Below are 22,547 nucleotides of genomic sequence, written 5' to 3' on the forward strand. Positions count from 1 at the left end.
TTATCACTTCATCAACAAAGTAGCTTCCTTACCAGTTAACCTGCGCTCAGCCCATCCCAGCTCACACCTACCCACTCACTTCCTGTAGATGAGTGTTGCAAGTCTCTCGTTTTGCATTTTGCTGCCCTGCCCTCAGCCTGCCTTTTGACCTCCTCAGTAACCTAACCTCTCCTCACCTGCTCAAGGAGATTTTCTAGTCCTGCCCACGTGTGTCTTCCCTTCACTCCCTCACTCACCGCGGTGTGGCCTTTAGTGCGTGTGAGCTACACTGTCCCCCCCTTTAGATCTGATGTAGTAATAGCTGCTCTGTCTGCATCTTTTGTGGGATAAAGTCCAAAACTGATTCTGAAACTCCTATCTGAGCAGCGAAGGCTACTGGGGAAGAAGGTGGGATAAGGGGGAAGCATTGACCTCAGGGTCAGAGTTTTGAGGTCAAATGCAGGCCCTTCTACTGATTAGAGCCACGGCCACATCTGAGCCTTGATGTCTTCACATGTTAAAGAGCGAGAATAGGGCCCATCTGATAGGGTTAAATGTGAGAACACATGTAAAGCATGATGCTGGTACATTTATAATGCCAGTCTCCTTGCCCCTTACCCCACCCCCAGCTCTACCCCTTACATTTCACTCTGGTCAGGAACAACCTCACCAGTTCCTTATCTAATTCCTACACATCCTTCAAGGCCTGCCTCTGCACTTCTATACACAGTAGTGTGTATATGTTAGTCCCAAACTCCTAATTTACTCCCCCTCCCACTTAGGGCCAAGGCTCTGCCGTGGAGCTTACTTCCCATGTACTAATGTTTGAATCCTTGACTGTTTCACTTTGTGACCTTGTCTGATTGCGTCACATCTCTTTGACTAGGCAGTAAACTCCTGGGTACCCTTAGCACCTCCCCACACTGGTGACCTCTAGAATGTTCAGCAGACTCAGCCAGGTCTGACCTTGGAAGCCATTGACTCCTGAGATGTGGCCCAGAGAGAATGCTGGAAGAGGCTGAGAGGCCGGACCTCATGCCAGTTTGTCTTTGACTCATCATGGCGTCATATCCAGTAAGTGAAGTGACAGGCCAGCTTTGTGTCAGGAGACGGCAAGGATCTCTCCTCTCCATCCACCCACACAGCAAGGCTGGCAACTTCCCCAAACATGCAGGTAGAAGTGTGGGAAGGCAGGCAGCAGTGGCAAAACTTGGGGAGATAGATGCCTATAAGTCAAAGATTTTCTCCGTTCATAGCAATTTTTATTAAAAACAAGACCCCATTCATCTTTCAACCCTTGACAATGGATCCAAATTCCTGCACTGTGCCTAGTCTCTCCTTCCTTACAAATGTAGAGCTGGAAATAAACACACATATAGGATGAGCTCTATGTTTATTCCTCTCAAAGAGGAAACCTACGATTAGAAAAATTAGCATGATTTTATTATGGTCAACAAAAGCCAAAGTACTGCTGGGAATATAACTTTTCAATCTAAAAAGATTCCCCCAAATTCCATCAAAATGCAAAAGAGGATGGGATTTGAAGTAAAGTAAGTAGGACGATCCACCAGGCAGTCAATTTCCACGTAAGGACCCTTGACATTTTCTCTTCAACTGCACAAAATTGGAGCTGATATTATGTCTTTAGGAGCTGTATACAAAAGAATTCTACTCAAGTTTCTCACCATGAGGTGTAAATTATTCATGAAAGATGAAAATGTACTAGATTACAACACTTAATATAACTTAGCCTTTCCTTGGAGAATCTGCAAATACATATATTAATTAAACCTCATGGTAGCTCTGCAAAGCAGCTGCTCCTGAGGCAGGAAAATAAGAGGCCTTTTTTCTTCTTATTTTCTGCTTTCTTGAAGAGAAAAAATAATCTGCCTCTCTATGGTTCTCACAGATCCAGCTCCACCTAAGACATACGGAGCGGCCCTCCCACCTCTCCTCTCCACCTTAAACATCTTTTTTTTTTTTCACCAGACTAGCAAGACTGGATTCCAGTGCCCCAGCCACGTTGCACCATGGAATTGAGACTCAAATTGCCAAGCAGCTTTAACCAATGGTGTTAACTGAACGCAAACGCCGCCATTTTTATTGTTTTGATTTTTTTATTTGAAGAGATATACAGCAGGCTCCAGTTAATCTCCCTCTCTCTCCTCCTCTGTCCCTCCACCCCTCTTTCTTTCCACACACACACACACACACACACACACACACACACACACAGTCCCTCTCTCCACAAAATATTTGATATGGCGATTCTACCTCATTTGAGGCAACCAGATCCATTACTGAAATGGAACCTTCCTCTATAGTTAGAAGATCAGCACAGAGTTAGAGAAGGCCGAACAACGTTAGCAGTATGATGATGCTGAGATGGGTGTCTCAGCCCGAGCACTATTAACAGGCCCTGGATTTGGACAGTTGCTGTCCAGGCCCTTTCAGAGCACAACATACTTGGGGCCCAGCTGCTTTCTGTTGACTGTTCTCAGGACCCAGCAAACTGCGGGAAAGGAGTGGTTCACAGTTCGATCATCCATGCAGGGAGGCCAGTCGCTCTCCTGTATATTTCAGGGGAGGGAACTAACAGGGGTCTCCTCCTCCCACGCTGGGGCTTTACAGAACCCAGATTTTTCTTGTGAAAAAACACAGGCTCCAAATGGGTCAAGTGGTGAATAGTGGGGAACGTTTAATGCCTCCTACATTTGTCTGAATATAGTCCTAACAGATGACTTTGAATAATAGATGTTTTAGAAAACTCTTTGAGATGAGAGATTAAGTAAAACATGACCTTACCTTTCTAGACTTCTTGGTTAGGATGGGGTGATTTACTGTAACTTTGTATATAGAAGTCCAAGAATCTACATACAAATAGCTTTGAAGTTGTGTTCATGTTTATGTGTGAGAAATGAGTAAAATCTGATGCTCTAAACTTTTCTCATCTCCCTTTAGTAATTTGTAGCAGGCCTGATGAAGCATAATATAGGTATCTGGTTGCATGTAATTATTTTGTCTGGTAAGATACCGTTGAAATTGTTATTATATATATACTAATCAGGCATGTCTGGAAAATGGGGATTTTCTGACTTACCAAATATCCCAATAAATGGAGGGCTAGGAATGTATAATATGTTATTAACTAATTTTCAATAAACTCTTCCTAAGGCCAGCTTTCTGTTGAATGGATTTAATCTTTGGAAGAGGATTCAGAAGATGTGATAAAACCTTGAGGTCATAATTAAACACCAATCAGCACTTTTTGGAGATGTAATTAGTGTTGTTAACATATTGCCAGAAATATAATTGATTTCACCAGCTTTAAAGGCACTGCGTGGGATACTCCATTAAAATATTCCTAATATCCAGTATGTAAGAATTTGCCTTCCTAGCATGGACTCATGACCCAGAATGAATTAGATGAATAACTGCCCTCCGCGTCCACATAGCTCTAGCTGTGGACACGTGGACAACACGTATTCACTCCAAACCTGAAGGGACCCTTTCTTCCAGGCAAAGGCCTGGGAGGTGTCTGAACTTTTGTGGCTCTGATGTCTCATTCGGGTAGAGAGTGGGGAGCCGCAAATTCGGCGCAAGTACCCTGGAGGCATTTGCCCAGGGAGTCCACCCAAAGGCTCTCCTTAAATTCAGGTCCTACAGAGGCAACTTCCTGTGGTTAACCTTTCATGTCAGCCCACATCTCTTCTTCTGCTACATGACATTTATTTGGACAGGTTTTGCCATAGTATGAAACCATTTTTATGTTTCTCTTTGGCTAAACGCGCCTCTCCCTATGTAACAGGCAAAGGCAAGGCAAAGTCGGCCACTCGCCGGCTGCCACTGTCCCACTTCCGGCTCTTGTGGAAGCCTCTCCACGGTCTCCGCAGACTCTCCTGCCTTGTCTCCATCTGCCTGCTCTTGTCAGAGTTGTGTTCCGTCACTTTCCTGCTTGAAAACCTTCAGTGGCCAAATAAAGGCCAGCGAACCCTTTACCCTGTCATTTAAGGTCCTACACACTTGGAATCAAACCTGTGTTGTAGCCGCTCACGAAAACTGGTGCTCTGGCCAACGGGATTGTTAGTTTTTCTCTGCTAAGCTTTACACTTCCCCACCTTTGTTGTATATGAGCACTGTCATTCCATCCATCTAATGACGATGCTTTAAGGAACACGCAGATAGAGTCCTTGTGGAATTCAGAGGATAGAAAAAAGAAATTCTAGCTGCAGGGGTTCAGGGAAAGACTCAGAATACAAATTGTATTTCAATTGGGCCTTCAAGGATGTTATCAGATAAGGTGAATAATCTCTGTATATAAATGAAGAAACTAAGATTTAAAATATATTTACTAGGAAATTATTTTCTCCCCTTTTGAAATAGAATGTATTTTTGAAGTAAAAAAATAATAAAGCAATAACAGGATAGAGTACCATAATAATTTAAGTTAGAGGGATTTCAATCTGCACTCTCATTTTATTAAATAAAATTTCTTATAATGTGAAAAAAACTAGATCCATATACTAAGCTGCTGACCTCTCCTCTTTCACTGTATACTCTAAGATTAAATTGGCTTCAATATAGGCATCTATAGATGTATATATACATCCTGACCTTCTATTAGCGGACTGAAATTGACTGACTTATATAGTACCTGGGTTTTCATTTCTGATTTCCCTTGTCACGATGCTACTTGTGAGATGAGTGGCAGAGGCTGGGAGTAAAGTCCAGGGCCATGATTCACACAAAAGAAGCCCATAAATCTGCTTCACCAGGACTAATGACTAATTCCTTTTCACTTCTCGTCTTAGTTCTCATCTTACTTGTACAGAAATTATTCATACTTTTCGGTCTACTCACTGGGTATAATATAGACTATTAATAAATAGTTCTGTATCATAATTAATATATATCAACTATGTATATGGTTTCTAAATGTGACCTGGGTATTACATAACTAGCCTGAAGCTCTGCTCAGATGCAGTTCATCTCCCCACCTTAGAACTCACCTCAGTCGGAGCTGCATCAGCAGAACGCCTTCATTTTCCCTAGAGCAACAGAGCTTGCTGCTATTGAATTGCACTTTAAAGACAGTTTTACCTGTGGAAGAAGTGACTTCCGTTCATTTATAATTATAGAGAGAGGCAGTGTAGCATGGTGGTTAAGAGCAAGGCCTCTGGGATCAAACTGCCTGGGTTTAAATTCCAGCAAGACCATTTATTAGATGTCTAACTTTGGCTAAGTTGGTTAACCTTGGTTTCAGTTTTACTGTCTATAAAATGGGGGTGACAGTAATATTTATAACACTGTAGTAAGGATTGAGTATATCCTATACATATGTATTCTTTCTCATATGATATATATAATATGATATATTAAAATATGTAATGTATTGTATAAGAGAGAAACCATTTAAAATAGTATCTTATATCTATAAGTAGTTTGTTAATAATATTATTATTAGGTGTAACTTGTATATTAAGGCCCAAAGACCTTAATTGAAACAGGAGATAGCTGTTGGTAAATTTGTTTATTGTATTTTGGTTTATATATCTACTCCCAGAGCTAAATAACCAAAAAATAATTTTCTATTTCCCAGAAGTATTTGGATCTTGTCGTCATTTAATTTCAAACTGCAAGTCTAAGTTCAGTTAAAACTTTCATTGCTGTCACCTTGATTAAGCCCTGAGGGTAGAATTTATAGATTTATTGCCAGTTCAACTTGACTCATCATGGGGTAACATGTGAAGGAAACCTGGGCCGGAGGAGCTGTCATGGGATGTTTTGGTGTATGTTCTTTCTTCTCTGAATGACTTGTATCTTATTACAAATACTTATGAGATTTGAACTATTTGAACTGACAGTCTAAATTAATCAAATGAACTAAAAAGCTGTCAAAACCCTACCACATTTTGTGTTAAAGACAGATGGCTCAATGAAGGGAAAGAAGGGAGGATGCGTATCATGCACTGAACTCTGAAATCATTAGCACCACTTTCTACTCTGTGTTTACCTTTATAATCTCATGCGTTGGGCTTAGCACAGCAGCTAAGGAACCATAGGTTTGTTGAATCTTAGAGCTGAAAGGGACCTCGGAGGCCATCTAGTTCTAATCTTCCTTTTACAAGTGAGGAAACAGATTCATTTTGTTTAAATGACATGTAATTCACATGGACATGATTCAGTGTGAGTTTAAAGGGCGAAATCTTAATAAGATGAAAACTTGTCATTTCACAGCCATCAGAAATCTCTCTGAATTCTGAACTCTTGGGCACTAAAAGAATTTCCAAGTTCTTTTGTAGCTGCTTTGCTCTTTGAAACTTGTTGAAAATACATTAAGAATATCATATCTGAAAATTTATGTTTACTACTATTTCTTTTTCTGTTGTCTTCATGTGCAAGCAGACTTTCATTAAGAGTCATCACTGAAGTGCAGTCCAGCAACGATTACATCTGATAAACTGCAAAATGGAGAATCTAGGATTCTTGAAGCTACTGTCAGGTACTTCTATAATTATACGTCTTTGGATTTAATTGACGTTAACTTGTTAGTTCCTTTACCAATCACACTCTGCTGAAAAGTGATATATTTTAGCTTCTGAATAGTTATGCTTCCCCTACACACATACATAAACCTACGCATACGTATGCAATCTCAATTTTTTCTACCAAATTGAGCCAAAGAATCATTAGGCTGGAAAAATATTTATGATACATGATCAAGAATTTATCATAATAAAGGGACTTATCCTAAAACTCCAAAATAGTTCTTTATCTTGACTTCCTTTCCATTCCCAGGAAAGAGCTCTCTGTATTAGAAGTGCTTAACTTGCCGTGAAGTATAACGTTACATTCCATTGTAACGAACACTCTATTATGCTTGAAACTTGCTTTCTGATGAAGGGACTTTATATAAAACTTCTGCTCCAGATCGCAAAAACATGGTTCAGGAAGACAGGACTTAGACATAAAAGAAACCTTTCCAGTTTCCCTACTAAGAATGACCATGTGAAAAGAGGTGCTTTGAACCTAATGATGGAAGGACGCACACTGTCTCTCCCTTCTGCCATCCCATCATTTAAAAAAATCTTCGCAGCTAAGAAAGTGATTTGCTGTTCTTTGTTCTATCTGTTTGGAAGCTGAGCTAGCTTTCCTTAGAGGGAAGCTGGCATGTTGAGGTGGCGAGTGAAGAGCCAAAGCGTTGTCAGCAGTTGGTATTGCCTCTGAGGGCCTGCTTGGCGTCTCCTCCCTCCCTCCTCGATCTTTTCTGCTTTATCAAAACTCAGAGGGCACAGGAGGAGCTCACAGGATTTTACTTTTATTCCTTCATATAAGTGCACTCACGCCTATCTATTCAGCAATGAAACCTATAGCTCTGGAATCACTCATTCACTAGAACTGGGAAAGAAGCGTGACTCAGCCCTTCCCGCCTGCAGAATGTAGTTTGGAATCTGCTATTTATGCGCAGACATGATTTTTTCCAGTTTATCCCGTTAGCTGGGACCTTCCCTCCACCTCCTCCTATATGTCTTGTCATCTTTTATCAGTACAGTTGATTTTATTAAAACAAAAATCAAAACAAAACAAAACGAGAAAAAACCCACTACACTCACAGCAAAACCAGAATGGCTCTTCTGTGAAGGGAGAGCATGCGCAGTCAAGTGTTTTTCCGGGCATGTGAGAGTTTATGCTTTTACGCCTCTCCTGGGACCAGAAGCACATGTTTGCAAGTTGGTTGGCTGGGGTTAGGGTTACAGTCAGCCTGTGACGACAGGAAACAGCCAGCTGGCCCTCCCTGAGAAAGAGTCCATCCGAGGTCTCACTGGCACATGCGTTAAACCAAAAGAATTACACGCCCCTAATCAGATATATCCAGCCTTTGTGAACTCGGTGGCCCCGTACTCTTCTTCCAGGACCGTTTGTCTCTCACTTGGGAACCAAGCGAGTTTGGGAGCACATAGGATCCAGGTGAAATGTTAACAAGAATCATTCAGACCTCAAATTTGACACTAAGGGAAAAGGGGAGACTTTTCTAAGAGGAGAATTTTCTTTTCCTCCACAATAGATAATAGGGTCTCTGAATGAACTGAATCCAAATACAGCCAGCTCTGAAGCACTCCCAGGTGAGCTTTTCTGATTTTTCTGTGACAATTCACAAAGCCCTGGATGCGTAATGCTGCCCTGAAAGGAATGTAAGCCTGTCAGGTTAATCACACAATATTAGGTACGGAAACGAACAGCGCAACACGAAACACAGCTACATCATTATTTGCAGTAAATGTTAACTCTAAATAAGTGCAACCTGTCCACAAATGCTGGCCATAAACTAATCAAAAAAATAAAATAAAATAAAATCTGATGGATAAACATGAAAAAAAAAAATTCTCCCTGAGAATTTTTTTTTTTTTTTTTTAACTATCAGCACTCATTTAGAGTTTGGGATTTGTGAAAGAAAAGCTTTAAAAGGAGCAAACCTGATTGGCTGTGGCTGCTGCTGCGAAGGGGGCACTTGTTGCAGGAGCTGTTGCCGCAGAGACAGTGGCTGACGTAGCGCTGTGCATCATGGGTACTTTCAGGAGGGGGACCATGGGAGCAATGAACAGGAGGGTGTAGCGTTACGGTAACAGAAGTGGCATTTTGGCATATGGTGAATATCAGAGCAGCAAGCCATCATGGGTTAAACCAGCAGATGGCATGCAATCACAATGCAAAGCAAGGAAGCATATGGGAGAGAAATAAAAAAAAGGGAAAATAGCTTATTACAAGTACAATTAAAGGAAGTTTTAAAATATCATCAGTGATTCCCAGAAAGGCCAAAGCAGATTACTTTGGTTGATGTATTTATAAACCCTTTTACCTCCAGCACTAGATCGTTCCCAAGTCAGAGTCTACAGTGCCTGTAATAAACAGTGCTCCCCAAAACGCGAAATTGTAATGTCCAAATGAAGTAAGACTATGCAATATTCACTTTTAATCATCATTCTAAAACATCAAAGCCTCGATAATGTAGGCCTAATTTGGGTTAGAATTTTCTTGGAATTAATTGCAGTTAAATTGAATGTTTTGGGTCGATTTGGGCCTGCCTGCTTGAACTGGAATTACTGGGGATTGTGGTTTATTTGGGTCAATAAACAGTAGAGCAGAAATCATGGCCTTGATGTAAAATTGTAACACAGTCACTGTGAAACAGCCAGACAAATTTTGCCAATGTTTATTTTTCTTTACTCTAAGTGGAACTAATCCATATGTCCTTAAGACAGACTTTTGTACCAAGGCATTGGAATGTGTGGGGATAGCTTATGTATGTACTATTAAAAGTTAACATCTAAGGGAATGGTAAGGTACAAATACTCATCACAAATAAATCAACACAAAATTAAAAAGGATAATAAAGCAAGGCAGTTGAGACATTTGTTTTCAAAATACATCCATTTATAATTTTTTTTAAATAAATACTTCTGGGAAACTCTGATAACTCTAACACACAGCAAAGAGGAGATAAAGGCACACCACATGAAACTTTAAAACATTGATGAAATTAGCCTGCCTCTCTGATAAAGTAAGCTTTTTCTTTTTTCTTATGCTAAACCATATAAACTATAAAGAGAAACAAAATACAGATCATTAAAAAGCAGACTCGTACTTGTGGTTTTATGTCTTGCAGTGGTTGTTCTAGTCACATTAAGATGGTCATTGTCTTCAGTATACAAGTACATTTTGAAACCTATACATTAACTCTAAAGCCAAATAAGCCTTCAGATCTACCAGTTCCTACAGCATTTCTACGATCTTTGAGATAAATCTCAATCAAGTGAAGGTATTGTACATAATATAAAAGACAAATAAAAAAAGGTTGGAACCTACCAATACTGGTAGCGGGTGTCATGCACAAAACTGACCCTGCATGTCATGCAATGGTAGGTGGAAAAAAGTGAATAAAGGGAAAGAAACAGGTTAGCGGTTTAGAGTTAACATTCAAAGTGAGATTGAAGCACAACCAGAAATAAGTAGGGTTAGTTAACACAGTCTTTTAGAGTCATTCACATGTTCAGTGTGGACACAAATATATCTGACTTATTTTAAGCCAATATTATTCATTACTTTTCACACTTTTGATTCATCTCCATTGACATGATTCTAGTAAGAATGGCATGTGATAATGCAGCAGTCACCTTCCTCTAAGACCTCACAGTATCTTACAGACATTCTCAAGTTCATCCTCCAAGGTAGGAAGTGGGTATTTTACAGATGAAAAATCTGAGGCATAGTAACTACTCCAAGGTCATGCATCGTGGGAGTCAAGGCTAAGGCTAGAAATAGAATTCTGTTCCTAAATCCAGGTCAGGTTTTGTATTCACTATATCACACTGACCTTATTGAATTAAAAGTTTGCTTGTCTGATTGTAAAATGTTTTGTGTCAATAACAATATGAAAATAAAAACAGTAATTAAGATTCCGTATCCTCTAAATCAAAGGGTTGCAGGTCAGGTGAATTTTAGAGTACTGCTTGAAAGCCCTCAACGTAGGAAGACTGAGGTTCCCGTGACGGGATGACCGGATGTGTGTGTGACCTATTTTCTGTTATGAGATTCATTATGACAAAGGAGCGGTGGCTAGCAATAAAATCTAAGCACTGCAGAGGCAAAACAGCACTGAACTGAGGCTGGGATAGGACCAGGGCTAGGGGTTTTTGGTGTCTAGGTGGGTAAGTGGGAGGGTGGGAAGGAGAGAGGGAGGGAGGGGGGTTTACAGCCCTTCCTTGGGAATAGCTGCCTTACCTGTGGGTGGTCATATTAATGTACTTGAATCAGAAAACGGACCATGAATATAACATATGTTGTGGAATACTGAAAAAAGAATTGTATTGAAAGGAATTATCTACTTCTGGTTCAGCTCCTTAGAGTGAAAATCAAGGTAATGTAAGGATTTAGGTAACTGAAGATTGGGTGTCATATGGGTACCAGAGAAGTAGTCTTTAATGAAGGTAGGTGTACCCGCTTAGGGTTTTAGAACTGCCTTCTGAGATACTGGGTGAAGAATCTGAGATGTGTACGTCTTTATTCTCTCTGCTGAACTGTTCACACCTGAGGGAGACTTTTTGCCTGATCTGCGTTTTGATCAGGCCAACATTAACTAGTCAGGAAAAGAGACTATTTAACTGGGCCACTCCTGGATTCTTCAGCAAACATGTGCTAATATATCCAACTGAAAACACACACACAAACACCTCATGACACCCTATCTTTCTCCAGCCCTATGTTTCTAAACTTCTTCACAATCAAACTTCTGGAAAGTTACCTACACATAAATTTGCACTTCCTTGACCCCGTTTATTCTTCAATCCTCTCCAATTTGGCTTTCATTTTCACCTCTCCACTCAAACTGCATGTCATCAAAGAACTCCGTATTTCTGCAATCAGTAAGAACCCTTCCATCCTGAGTCATGGTAACATTTAGCACTTGTCTACTCTCTCCGTAATAAACTACTCTTTTCCCTTGGATTTTCTGATAACACAGACACAGACACAGACACATATGCAAACACAGACACACACATACTCTATCTCTATATACTAGAGTTTTTCAGGGCTCAGTCTGGTTCCTTTTCATCTACTCTATACTTTTCTTCTGGTATGTCATTCACTCCATGGTATTAATTCAATTTAGGATTTAAATACTATCTACAAGCTCAAGGCTTCCAAATTTATGTATCCCGCCCAGATAGCTCCTCTGAGCTCCAGGTTTTTCTATCTAACTGTTTATCTGGCCTTCCTACTTGGATTTCTCACAAGCATCTCAAATCGAACATGTCCAAGCGTTGACCTTTTCCACAGCATCTGTTTCTCCACCTCAGGAAATGCTAGATGGACGTCACCATTGATGTCGTAGCTCTAGCCCAAACTGAAAGTTCTCCCTGACACCACTTTCCCTCGTGAAATTCCCTGGTCCAACTCACCAATAAGACAAAGCAGTTCTGCTTCTAAAGTGCGTCTTGTGTTTGTCTATTGGTCCATCTTCACTGCCACTCCTCATGGCCTGATCACCATTTTATGATCTGGGATCGGCTATGCAGTAACATCCTAAGTGGTCTTCCTGCCTCCATTCTCGTCCCCCCCTTTAGTCCATTCTCCATTCTGCTGGCAGAGTAAACCTTCCCCAATACAGGTCTGTTCACTTCTCTGCTGGAAATGATTCATTGCCTTCTCATTGCTTTTAGGATAAAGGTTCCCATGGTCTAGTCTCTGACTATCTCCCCAGCTCACACTATACTCCTCCCCTGGCCCCCATGCACCAAGCTTCAGACAGATTAGCCTTTCATTTCTTTGAAATGAACTCATCACACTTTTGTCCTACTTTTGGGCTTCTCACAGCTCTCCGCCCCTGCCTAAAATCATCATTACCCCATTCTTCATTTTCCAGGTCTCGAGGTATATGTTGCTTCTTTAAAAAACTCTTCAATTGTTCTGTTACCTATATTCACATGCCACTTAAATCAGTTTCCTATTTTAAACCTTACTGAACTCTCTACTTTTTCATTCATTATACTCATAAAAACTTTTAATTATATACTTCTCTGGCTATTTATTGAAATCCACCTCTCCTCTTCCACTGTAAACTCTGGAGGGCAGGGTTCATGTCTGTCTACGTCTATGGGGCGCATGGTAAACAGTCAATTGAGTGAATGTTCTCAGCCACCAGTGAGAGTGTGTTGGGAGCAACTTGTTCCTAAAATGTATTAAAGTACCCAGTTCGTGAATGATTTCAAAGTCAACCATGGCTGGATTCAAAATCATCCCTATAAAAATTCCATGTTATTCTCTCGCATTCCAATGCGGATGGGCTTTCTTGGAGCACTTTCCTTTCTTGGACACACCTGAATGTCACTGAGCTGCAGATCATCAACAGCAGCTCCTACAGCCACACTGGGCTAGGACTGGAACCGTCCTTTGGCTTCAGTTCAGGATGCGCCTGAAACGCTCAACCAAATCAATGTGATGAGCATCTCTCTCTATGTGGCCTAAAAGTGATATGCATATCAGAAACACAGAAGTTTTGCAATGTGTGGCTGTCTTACTCAATGGCAGATTCTGGTCCTGATCTTCTTTCTAAGCTCCATCTCTGCCTTTTCACCCCACTCTCTCCCACCCCCCACCCCTGCAAACACAGCCCCTTCAGTACTTTACACTGAGCTACAACGGGCAACTTGTTATTCCTCAAGTACGCTGTTCCCAATCCATGCTCTTCCCCCTGCCTGGGATGCTCTTCCCACACTGGTAAATTTTCCTTTCAAAGTCCTAAGCAAATTTCTCCTCCTTTGGAAAGTCCTTCTTTCTCCATATCCTTCGTCGCCACCACCTACTGCATGTCCCATGGCGAATACATTGTCTCTTGCTTCCTCATTCTCAAATCGCTTTGCCCACTCCCTAAGGTAGCCCTTCACGCTTTGCATTATATTTGGTTTTTGCCGTGTTCTGAACTCCGTTGTATGCCCCTACTGGCTTTGGAACCCAGAACAGACTATGTGTTCAACAGTGGCTTGCTGAATTCAATAGGATAAACACATTTTGCTATGGTTATACAGATAGGGTTTCCACTAAACACTGACAAATCTTTCACCAAGGTGTGTGATACACTTATGTAATAGTATGGTTTCTGATCATTAGGCAGTATTTGTGCTAGCACTTCCCTGTTCTACTTACTCTGTATTTCCAATATAATGAAATAAATCAAGGAGAGAGTCAGTAGGTCGTCTTTGCTCTGACTGGCAGAAGCATTTCACTAAGGCACTAATTCTATTAACAAACACTTCTCAAATGTTTTCTGCTTCAGTTGCACAAACATTTCAGCTCTAGAATCTGCGAGTAGAATTATCTGGACAATTCCATGAATCATATATTCCACTTTACGGCAAAGGCACAGCCTCAGTTTTCCCATCTGCAAAATGCAAATAATTACGCCTGCCACTTGGCGGAACTATCTTGAAGGATAATGAGATAAGAACACTTAGAGGAACTCAGAATAAACCTGTCAGAGAAATGCCAAGAATTATTATGCTGCTATTTCTGTGTGTGTGGTTTTTGTCACTTTCCTAACATAGCAAAGAAAAAGTATAACCACTAGGTTAAAATAATGCCTATCAAAAAAGGAAAAATCCCACCCACTGCAAATGTGCTAGGGCATCAACCAGGGTGATAATTATATTAGCATGGGTTTGGAGAAGAATCCCATATTTTGCGTAATATTTTAAATTAATATCTCCACAGCCTGGAGGCAGAATTCCTGAAATTCAAAGTCACATTGTATCAATGGGAGAATTTTAGCAGCATATCAAAAACTTCACTGTGAATGACCTTTCAGTAAAGGGTAACTTCCAGGAGAACATAAAATGTTTTTTTGTTTCACATTTATGATAATTGTTAATGTAAAGTATTTAGAGAAAAATCAAAATCTGTCAGTTTAAAAGTAATGAGCTCCTCATTTACTAACTTAAAAAATTTTTTTTGAACATCATCACTTAATTTTCAGAGTTTAAAACAACAGTGATTAACAAAGAATGATTATTATCATTATCATTTTAAATTAGGTTGAAAATGTGGCTTATGAGAAAGAGTGCCTGAAATAAAAACTAGAGCCAAAATAAACACTGAATTTTCTGTTACGGATTTAACTGGGGGAAGGACTATGCTAATTTCCTTTTAATAAAATTATCCTTTCATCATTTAAGAGAAACGTGAAAACTTCATAGAAGTTGAAATACCATTTCAGAGCATGAGATCCACGTGTTTGTTCATTATGATATTTATGTCATGTTACAGATGGAAATACTTCTAATGCACAGAATTAAGCGGGCTAGGACCCACTTTTCTGCTCCCAAAGCCCACTCTATGGAGAGTTGCTGGACACACTTGAACAGTTCTTAAAGAGTCCAGCAGGGGGCGGAAGTGCACAACCACAGCACCCAGAACAGCCTTTGGGTCCTCAATACAAGCATTTCATCAACTATAATCAGGCCATTGCAAATGGGACGTTATTCGTTCTTGCTTTGGAAGTCTTTAAATGGTTTCCAGGTGAAATATTTTTAAATGAGAATTCTTCCAGTGATTTAACAAGTCAGTCATTATTGAATTGAAGTGTTAATATGAGTTAGAGGCCTTCAGCCTTTTGCATGGCTTAGCTCCAGGGTTTCAGAGGCATTCCCAGGAAATGGTAGTGGCATTACTACCCAGTCTTCAGAAACAGACTTGTCCTTTTCTGTTTTTCCACTCAGTATATTCTTCCACAATTTTTTTCTCTTAAAATATCTAGTGACAAGGTCTATCAAATATGACACTTGTAGAAATCACACAGGGCCTTCAGATAAGTTTACCTTCTAGTAATTATTTTATAAACATGCTATATCAAGTGGATTACAAGTACAATCACTGCTGTGCTATAACTGTACTGAAATGTCACTAATTAAGGTTGTAATAGGACAAGATTGAAGCCCCAATAATTACTGATTTGGAGACACATTCTACAGGTCTATGAGTCTATTTATTTTAAGAGAAGAGCAGAACTAAAATAAGAAAACTATATACTAAGAACCACTTTACTAATGTAATTTATATTTTTTACTACAATATAAATATTGTTAGGTTAATAGTTCATTTCAAAGTGTAGATTTTATATAAAGAATAGCATAGAAATATTTATTCAGCTCCCTCCTATGTTAATTCCTGATATGCTACAGGATTTAAGAAAATAGATAACAAACGTGAAAAGTCCACCCGTGTGGATTGGGATCAATATGCTTTTTTTTTTTTGATAAAATTGTTATTCACCTATATTGACCTTCAAGTCACTGTCATAGGCTGAAAATTTTGACTTCAAACTAAGAACTCAATGGACAGCCTTCTCACTAAAGCCTAAGTCACTCCGTGGTTCTTTTTTTATTTTTGACATTCCAGCAAATTTTATTTTGCAAATGTTATCCCTTCCTTTAGCTCAGACTAAAAGGTCAAAACCCCAGTCATTTATGGTGACTCTTTGTGTTTGTGTATGGTGTATGTAGGTCTGTGGTCAGGAAGGTGGGTAAAAAAACAGAGGGTTGGCATGCATTGTGGGTAAAAAAACAGAGGAGGGTTGGCGTGCATTGTACTCTTGTTTCTTCACTTTTATCTGATGTTTTATGCCAGGCTCTAAAGGAGGACTCTGGCCTCTGCCTATGGAGGCTGGCTGGTGTCATGTCATGTACATCGAGCTGGTCACAGGGAAACTGGGTTCTAGGTCTTTTTCTCTTTAGTAGTGCCACCTTGGGAAGTCACTGCACATTTAGGGGGCCTCAGCTTTCTCATCTGTAAAACAATCAATTGGATGAGGAGATCACTAAGAATCCTTTAAACTTCAAGGTTCTGTGATTAACAGAATTCATTTCTTAGTAGGATGACAGAGTTAAAGCACCTTAGCACCTAATATTATCAGGCATTGGCTTAGAAACTGAGGATAAGAGTTCTCTATATTTGTGAACTTGGTGGAAGTTGAGAAGGATGGCAAAAGAGATAGAATGGATGTAAAAATATGAGTAGATGTTTGCTTTAATTTGAATAGCCTCTCTTCTTGTTTGTTTGTTTTGTTTTGTTTTGTTTAGTGCTCTGAATAGGAATAGAAAAAAAAAAAGGTTAGTATTTACTGGAATTGCTATTTTTAGGTCATTCAGGGTTAATGACAAATTTCAATTGTCACACATAAGAGGTCTTACTTACATAAACAATTTTTACACAGCTTGTGTAAACACAAGAAACCAAAAGCCCTAACTGCTGTTTGCTTCTCACGGGTTCAAACTGTCACTTAACTCTATAAAATATTTGGCTTTAGAATCCTAACAGTCTTTAGCTATTGTCCCAAGCAAGGTAAATTATCTAGATCGCTAGGACAATGATGAGTTTCAGGCTGTATTTATCGTACCTTTAAAAGCAAACTAGATGCCACCAAACAGCTTAAAGGAATGAGAAGAAAGCACATGACCGGAGGGCACACGGACACAGGACTTGGAACTGTCAGGGCACGTACCTGTCGGAATGAATGCCGTGTGTTGCTGCAGCTGTGCACTGGTGAGAGCCTGCTGGTAGTGCAAGACGCTGGGATTAAAGACGGTGCTGGCACCGTTGCTTTTTTCAAGTGCTTGTCTCTTTGGTAAAGGATGAAGAGCACCAGGAGGAAAGGCCTGTAAGGGAGGAAGTGGATAAGATACGTGTAACTCAAAGTGAGCACACCTTCAGCGTCCACAGAGATCATCAACTGCAGCATACTTTTAAAAAATGACAGCTAAGGAGATGCGTCTGCCATGCACCTTAATTTAAACAGCGGCAAAGTCGAATGAGTGAGAGTTTGTTACCGAGAGCAAAGCATGATTTCTGTAATCCAAAACGGTAGCATCTTAACTAAGGAAAAGAAAAGCTATCAAGCAACAACAACGAAAAATGACTTCAGCTTTTAAAATGAGTTAAACTAGTCTAAGGGGGGAAGGAAGCATTTGTGTTATTATTAATACCTATTCTTTTCCTTAACAAAGTGGCAATTTCTTGAATTTAAAGGTTAATTAGAATTATAATGAGCATTTTTCCAAGCCAAGTAATTTAAATTTGCTTCACTCTTTTGGAAAAGGTATTAAAATTTGTTAGGATTAATTTATTCCACATATTACATATGAAAATGAGATGGCTAAACACCTTATTGAATTTTTTTCATTAATTAATAATAATGATTGTTTGCAACCAATATTTTACAAGTAATACAAATCTCAGATGGTTCTCTGAAAAGCTACATGCAAAGCGAAAGGTGAAAGGTCAAAGTACCAGGTCTACAGATGCTTCGAGAGGTCGCTTCATTGCTTTGGCAGTCGACTGAGTCTTTTAATAACAGGCAGCGAGCACATGATGGCAGTGGGCCAATGGGATTCAAGCGAATTAACATACAGGTAAACAGCAAGCAGAGGTGCATCATGGGAACGGCATTGCATTGTGGATAGGTGAGAAGGAAAAAAATATTCTGAATGCAATATACAACGTACAAAACACTAGGCATGCACAACAACAAAAATGTTCTCTAAAGAAATGAATATTACACCTTAAATTAGTATTGAAGCAAAAATGCATCTACTATACCTTAGTTAAAAGCATATAAGAGAGTAAAATATAGATGTTTGAAATTCAGGAAAGTTAATTAAAACAGCAGCTTGCATACACACCATAAGCATTTTTTACATTGCTTCAGAAAAAAATGCAAAACTTTTAAGGGCCACAGGATTGAAGAACTTCTGATAAGTTAGTTTTCAAATATAAAACAATGAATGCACTACGTATAACATCCAAGTTATAAGATCCAAGTTGAAAAAAAAGATAATATCTTTAACTTTTATAAAAATAATTTTTAATGAAGATCTAGCCTAACAAAATGAAGCGGCAAACTGAGACAAACAATTCAGGCAAAAAAATATTCAAACACAAGATTATTTAGGCAAAACTGTTTGGGTTTGGATCTTAATTTTTTTGTCTGAATTATGTGGATAATTGTCTCAGTTTTTCTCTTCACTTTGCTAGTGTGGATCTGGTAACGTGGAATAAGGTTCCAAGCTTAACAGGTTTTGAATTTGCATGGTAGGTTTCTCAAATGTCCTGCTTTTATTCCATCATCTGGTTTCTAATGACTAACTTATCATCCATTCTGTTTTCCACCACATTTGAAATTTTAATTCAATTTATCGCGAACAACTTACCAGATTACACTAAGAAAATACCCTTTAACGGGTATTTAGTGTCCTCAGGTATCAAAATAATTTATACTTAATAATTCTAGTCGTACTTTTAAGTATAATCAGTGACCAACCCAGTTAATGAGATGTGGGAAACTCTTGGCTAGAACAAGTACAATAGCTAAAAATAGCAAACAGCTAAAAGAGCAAAGAACTGCTTGGACTATTAGAAGTCAAATAATATCTTTAACTTATAACCATACTTGTGGGCAGATAGTTTCATTTAAACAGCTGAAATAATAATAAATATTGATTTAGACCATGATGAAAAAATTTTCCTGTTCCTTGATAACTGTTGTAAAAAAAAATCTAAAAATTTTATGATGGAATTCTATGAAAATAAAGAAATTCAAAGGAATAGCTCCAATGCAAACAAAAGAAATGAAATACCCATTTTCTATGTTTAGCACAATAGGTAAATCCCTAAGGTTTGCACAATAAATACAAAATGTTTTATTCTAAAGTTCCGAGTTACAGCTATGGCATTTGAAAGAAAATGGGATAGTATTTAACCCTCAAAATGGGAAACAATGAATGGTATCTTCCTTGGCCAATAAAGAGCGGTTCATCATCGTTTGAAGACTCAGGATTAAAAGTATGGAGGTGATAGGAGGTAAAGGAAAGAGCTAAGGGTGGAGCGGGGTGGAGACTAGCAGTAAAGCGGAAAGGACTATAGATAGAGGAGAGGCTTAGAATGGCCAGTGGAGAAGCTGCTTTGGAAGGCAGTCTGGATAGAGGCCATCACATAATATGAAATCATCGTTCTTCAGGCAGAATTGTGAACATTTTCAAAACCCAACAAGCTTCACAATGAGAAAGCTTCTTTGAATATTCTTTCCTCAAATGTCAGTTTGCCATGATGTAACTTTCATGACACCATTTTTGTTTAAAATCTTTCATTCCTGTATAGTTTTACACTGCTAGATAATGCAATTTTTAAAAATTAAAAAAATTTTTGCTTGTATTAGTCTGTACTAACTACATAAAGCTGCATAGCCTGTTCTCATAGAGTACACTAACAACATTAACTGGATGGTTAAACCCAAAATCATTTTGGCCTCAACTTTCTGGTTTCAATTCTTTCCTTCACTTTTCCAGTCTGTGAGTTATAGAACAAATCTGCTATTGGGTTGATCTTTTCTGATTTGCTAACTAGAAGAGTGATTATGTCTCCACAGGCTGGTATTTATGAGCAAAATTTTGATTTAACAGAGCATCATTTAATGAAGTCTCCAAGTAGAAAAAAGAAGTATTAAATAGTTCTCCTTAGGATCGACACCTGAAAGGTTAATGTTCTCTTTTTTTCCAATCTTAGTTTGATGAAATGCAATTTTGACAGAAATTATAATAAACTAGGAATTTAAAGAAGCTGAGAGCCCTAAACTGACCTGGACAGTGACTGCATTTCCCTTTCTACCACTCCTTATTTGGGGTTTTCTTTACTAAATGCAAATATCTTGTCTCTTCAAGGAAACACTAAGGTCTTGGAGGGTCGAGTGTACATATTAATATCTTGCCCACCTCACACTTTGAAGCACATGGGTAGAATGTTTTTAAAAAACTGTATGGATGAATAATCATGTTCTAATGTGGCTTTGTAGTACACAGATGTTCCGTTTTAGAGGGTATTATGTGGCTGCAGGCATATGTTTACCTATATTGAAAGATCTTCAGGCTTAAAATAGACCTGAGCGATCCCCAAGCCCGGTGCATCTTGGGAGCTTCCTTAGGCACCTATGCAGAGAACGAGGTTCTCTTTAATTGAGCCCCTACTGTGTGCCAGGCACTGGGCACCCATTCTTGCTGGCTTCACCAACATTTCTGATCCTTTGCCCCCTCTGGGCTTTCTCCAGCCTTATATACCTACAGCCAGGCTTTTCATTTTCTGGATCAAGGAGCAAGCCAACTTCAAGCCAAGGCAAGCCAACCAAGGGCCCGGCATTAGAGGCAAAGACCAAACCTGAGGAGCCAGGAAATGCTGACGACAGTAATCAGAGCTGCCACTCGAATGTGGAAGAAAAGGATGTGGACAAGTAGGATGGGATTCAAAGTTCCCGTACATGTTTTCTTGAACAACTGAAACTTATCTAGCTGATGGCAGCTGGTCCTGTTTCCTTTTACAAAATAAGTATCTCCTGGTGTAGCCCCATTTTGGTGTGTGTGTGAAGAAGGACTGCTGACCTGAAGATCAGATACCTTTGTGTTAAAATTACCAAAGAGAAGCTCTGTCTGGCTTATTTTTACATTTGAAAAATTCTGATGAGGATGATGCTCATGTTTTAAGAGGCAGTGCAAAAGAATAAGGCTCTAAAGGAAAGAGATGTCTCTTTTTCTGGAATCAAAGCTTTAGATTCCTTTTCAGGGTCCAGTTAATCCAGAGAAGGGGAAATCCCGGACAATAATAAAAATTGCACTACAGAAATTCTTGGTGTTCAGATATGGAACCCAGGTGAATGGAATACTAATATCTTCTGACTGCAATCATCACTCCCATTTGTTCTTTTAAATAAGGAAATAATAGTTTTTCTTCAGTGTACCGAGTAATCTTGCTATGAGAATAAGAATACTTTGACTTCATCCAACTGCAACTAGACTGGTTTCAAATGAGCCTCTCACTTCAACTAAAAAGACATGACAGATTCAGTAATTTTCATGTCATTGTCAGAAAGAAGCTGACGCTTTTGTTCTGAAACTACATTCCTTTGGGTTGTCTTTGACGGTGTTGCAAGATCACCTGAAGTATCAGAACTCCAAATCTGGGCACAGGGTAACAATCTAGGAAACTATGGTAACTAAATATACTGACATCCACTGCAACAAGGTCTGTGCATCTTGATGAAAATGATGTGAAAATGCACAGAAAGGCACATAGAGGAGTCGAATCTTGCTTTAAAGATACCGGGCTGTTTGTGTAAATGGCCATTTCTTCTCTTATCTCCATCAACCCAGGTCATCTACCATTGACATATTCTAGGTGCACTGTTCCTTCAGTGATTGAAGAACATACTGACTGCAGATGTTAGAACTGGTACTTCTAGGTAACAGCCGGATAAATCAAGGCTCAGATAAATTCAGGGCTCAGCTGTAAAGGTCACTATTAGTACCAGTGTTTTCTTGTATTTAACAGGTATTTGAGGTATAGGGACTAAGTTTTTCATAGTCCCAGAACCTCATCTCATATCCCAGTGGCCAGAGATGGCCATCGTGATCCGGGCTGAGCCAATCACGGCATGCTATTACTCTCACCACAGGACAACCACCAAAATGACCCTGGTGGCTCATTTTTTTGTTCCTAATTAGAGATGGTATAGATACTATTTTTGTCTCTTGTCAGGAAATGTAAGAATGTGTCCCTACAGGTGTCCAAAGCCATGGCCAGTGTTGTTTGGAGAAGCTGATCTTAGAGAATGGAGCTGATATACCAAGAGAAGCAGAAAAAAAGAAAAGAGAGAGACCTACTGGTTTTCAAGTTTCCGGATCCATCTACCCCTGAGCCCTATTTTACCTCTCCTCCCTTGGAGGGCACTAAATGATCTAGTGAAGTTTTTGTCTCTTGCAGCCAGAGTTCTAACTAGCCTTGGGGGTATCCTTGATACCTAGTTATGATTTATAACATTCGCTTAAGGTAAAAACATGTTCTTTGTGCCCAACGATCAACACACCAGTTAGAATAAATTTGGGCTGGCCTGAAAGAATGATTACAATGAAAAACATTTTACTTCTCGGTAGGATGAGATCTTCACTAAGTGGATGAAGATGGATTCCACACTGCAGAAG

General features: G+C 39.3%; 1 protein-coding gene across 5 annotated transcripts in view; it reads right to left on the minus strand.

Moving 5' to 3' along the window:
* Positions 1-22,547, minus strand: part of MBNL2 (muscleblind like splicing regulator 2) — a 152,517-nt gene that overhangs the window by 17,572 nt on the left and 112,398 nt on the right. Inside the window, exons 6-8 of one of the 5 annotated variants that reach the window (XM_082675360.1) lie at positions 17,815-17,868; positions 17,030-17,183; positions 8,454-8,548 (exon numbers count right to left, since the gene is read on the minus strand). In XM_082675360.1, coding sequence (XP_082531486.1) covers positions 8,454-8,548; positions 17,030-17,183; positions 17,815-17,868 — 303 coding nt within the window. Of the gene's footprint in view, positions 1-8,453; positions 8,549-15,687; positions 16,315-17,029; positions 17,184-17,814; positions 17,869-22,547 lie in introns of those variants that run through there. The other 4 variants (XM_082675363.1, XM_082675359.1, XM_082675362.1 and 1 more) reach the window with 4 other exon arrangements.

Source organism: Grampus griseus, assembly GCF_964374135.1.
Source record: "Grampus griseus genome assembly, chromosome: 18".
NCBI lineage: Eukaryota > Metazoa > Chordata > Mammalia > Artiodactyla > Delphinidae > Grampus > Grampus griseus.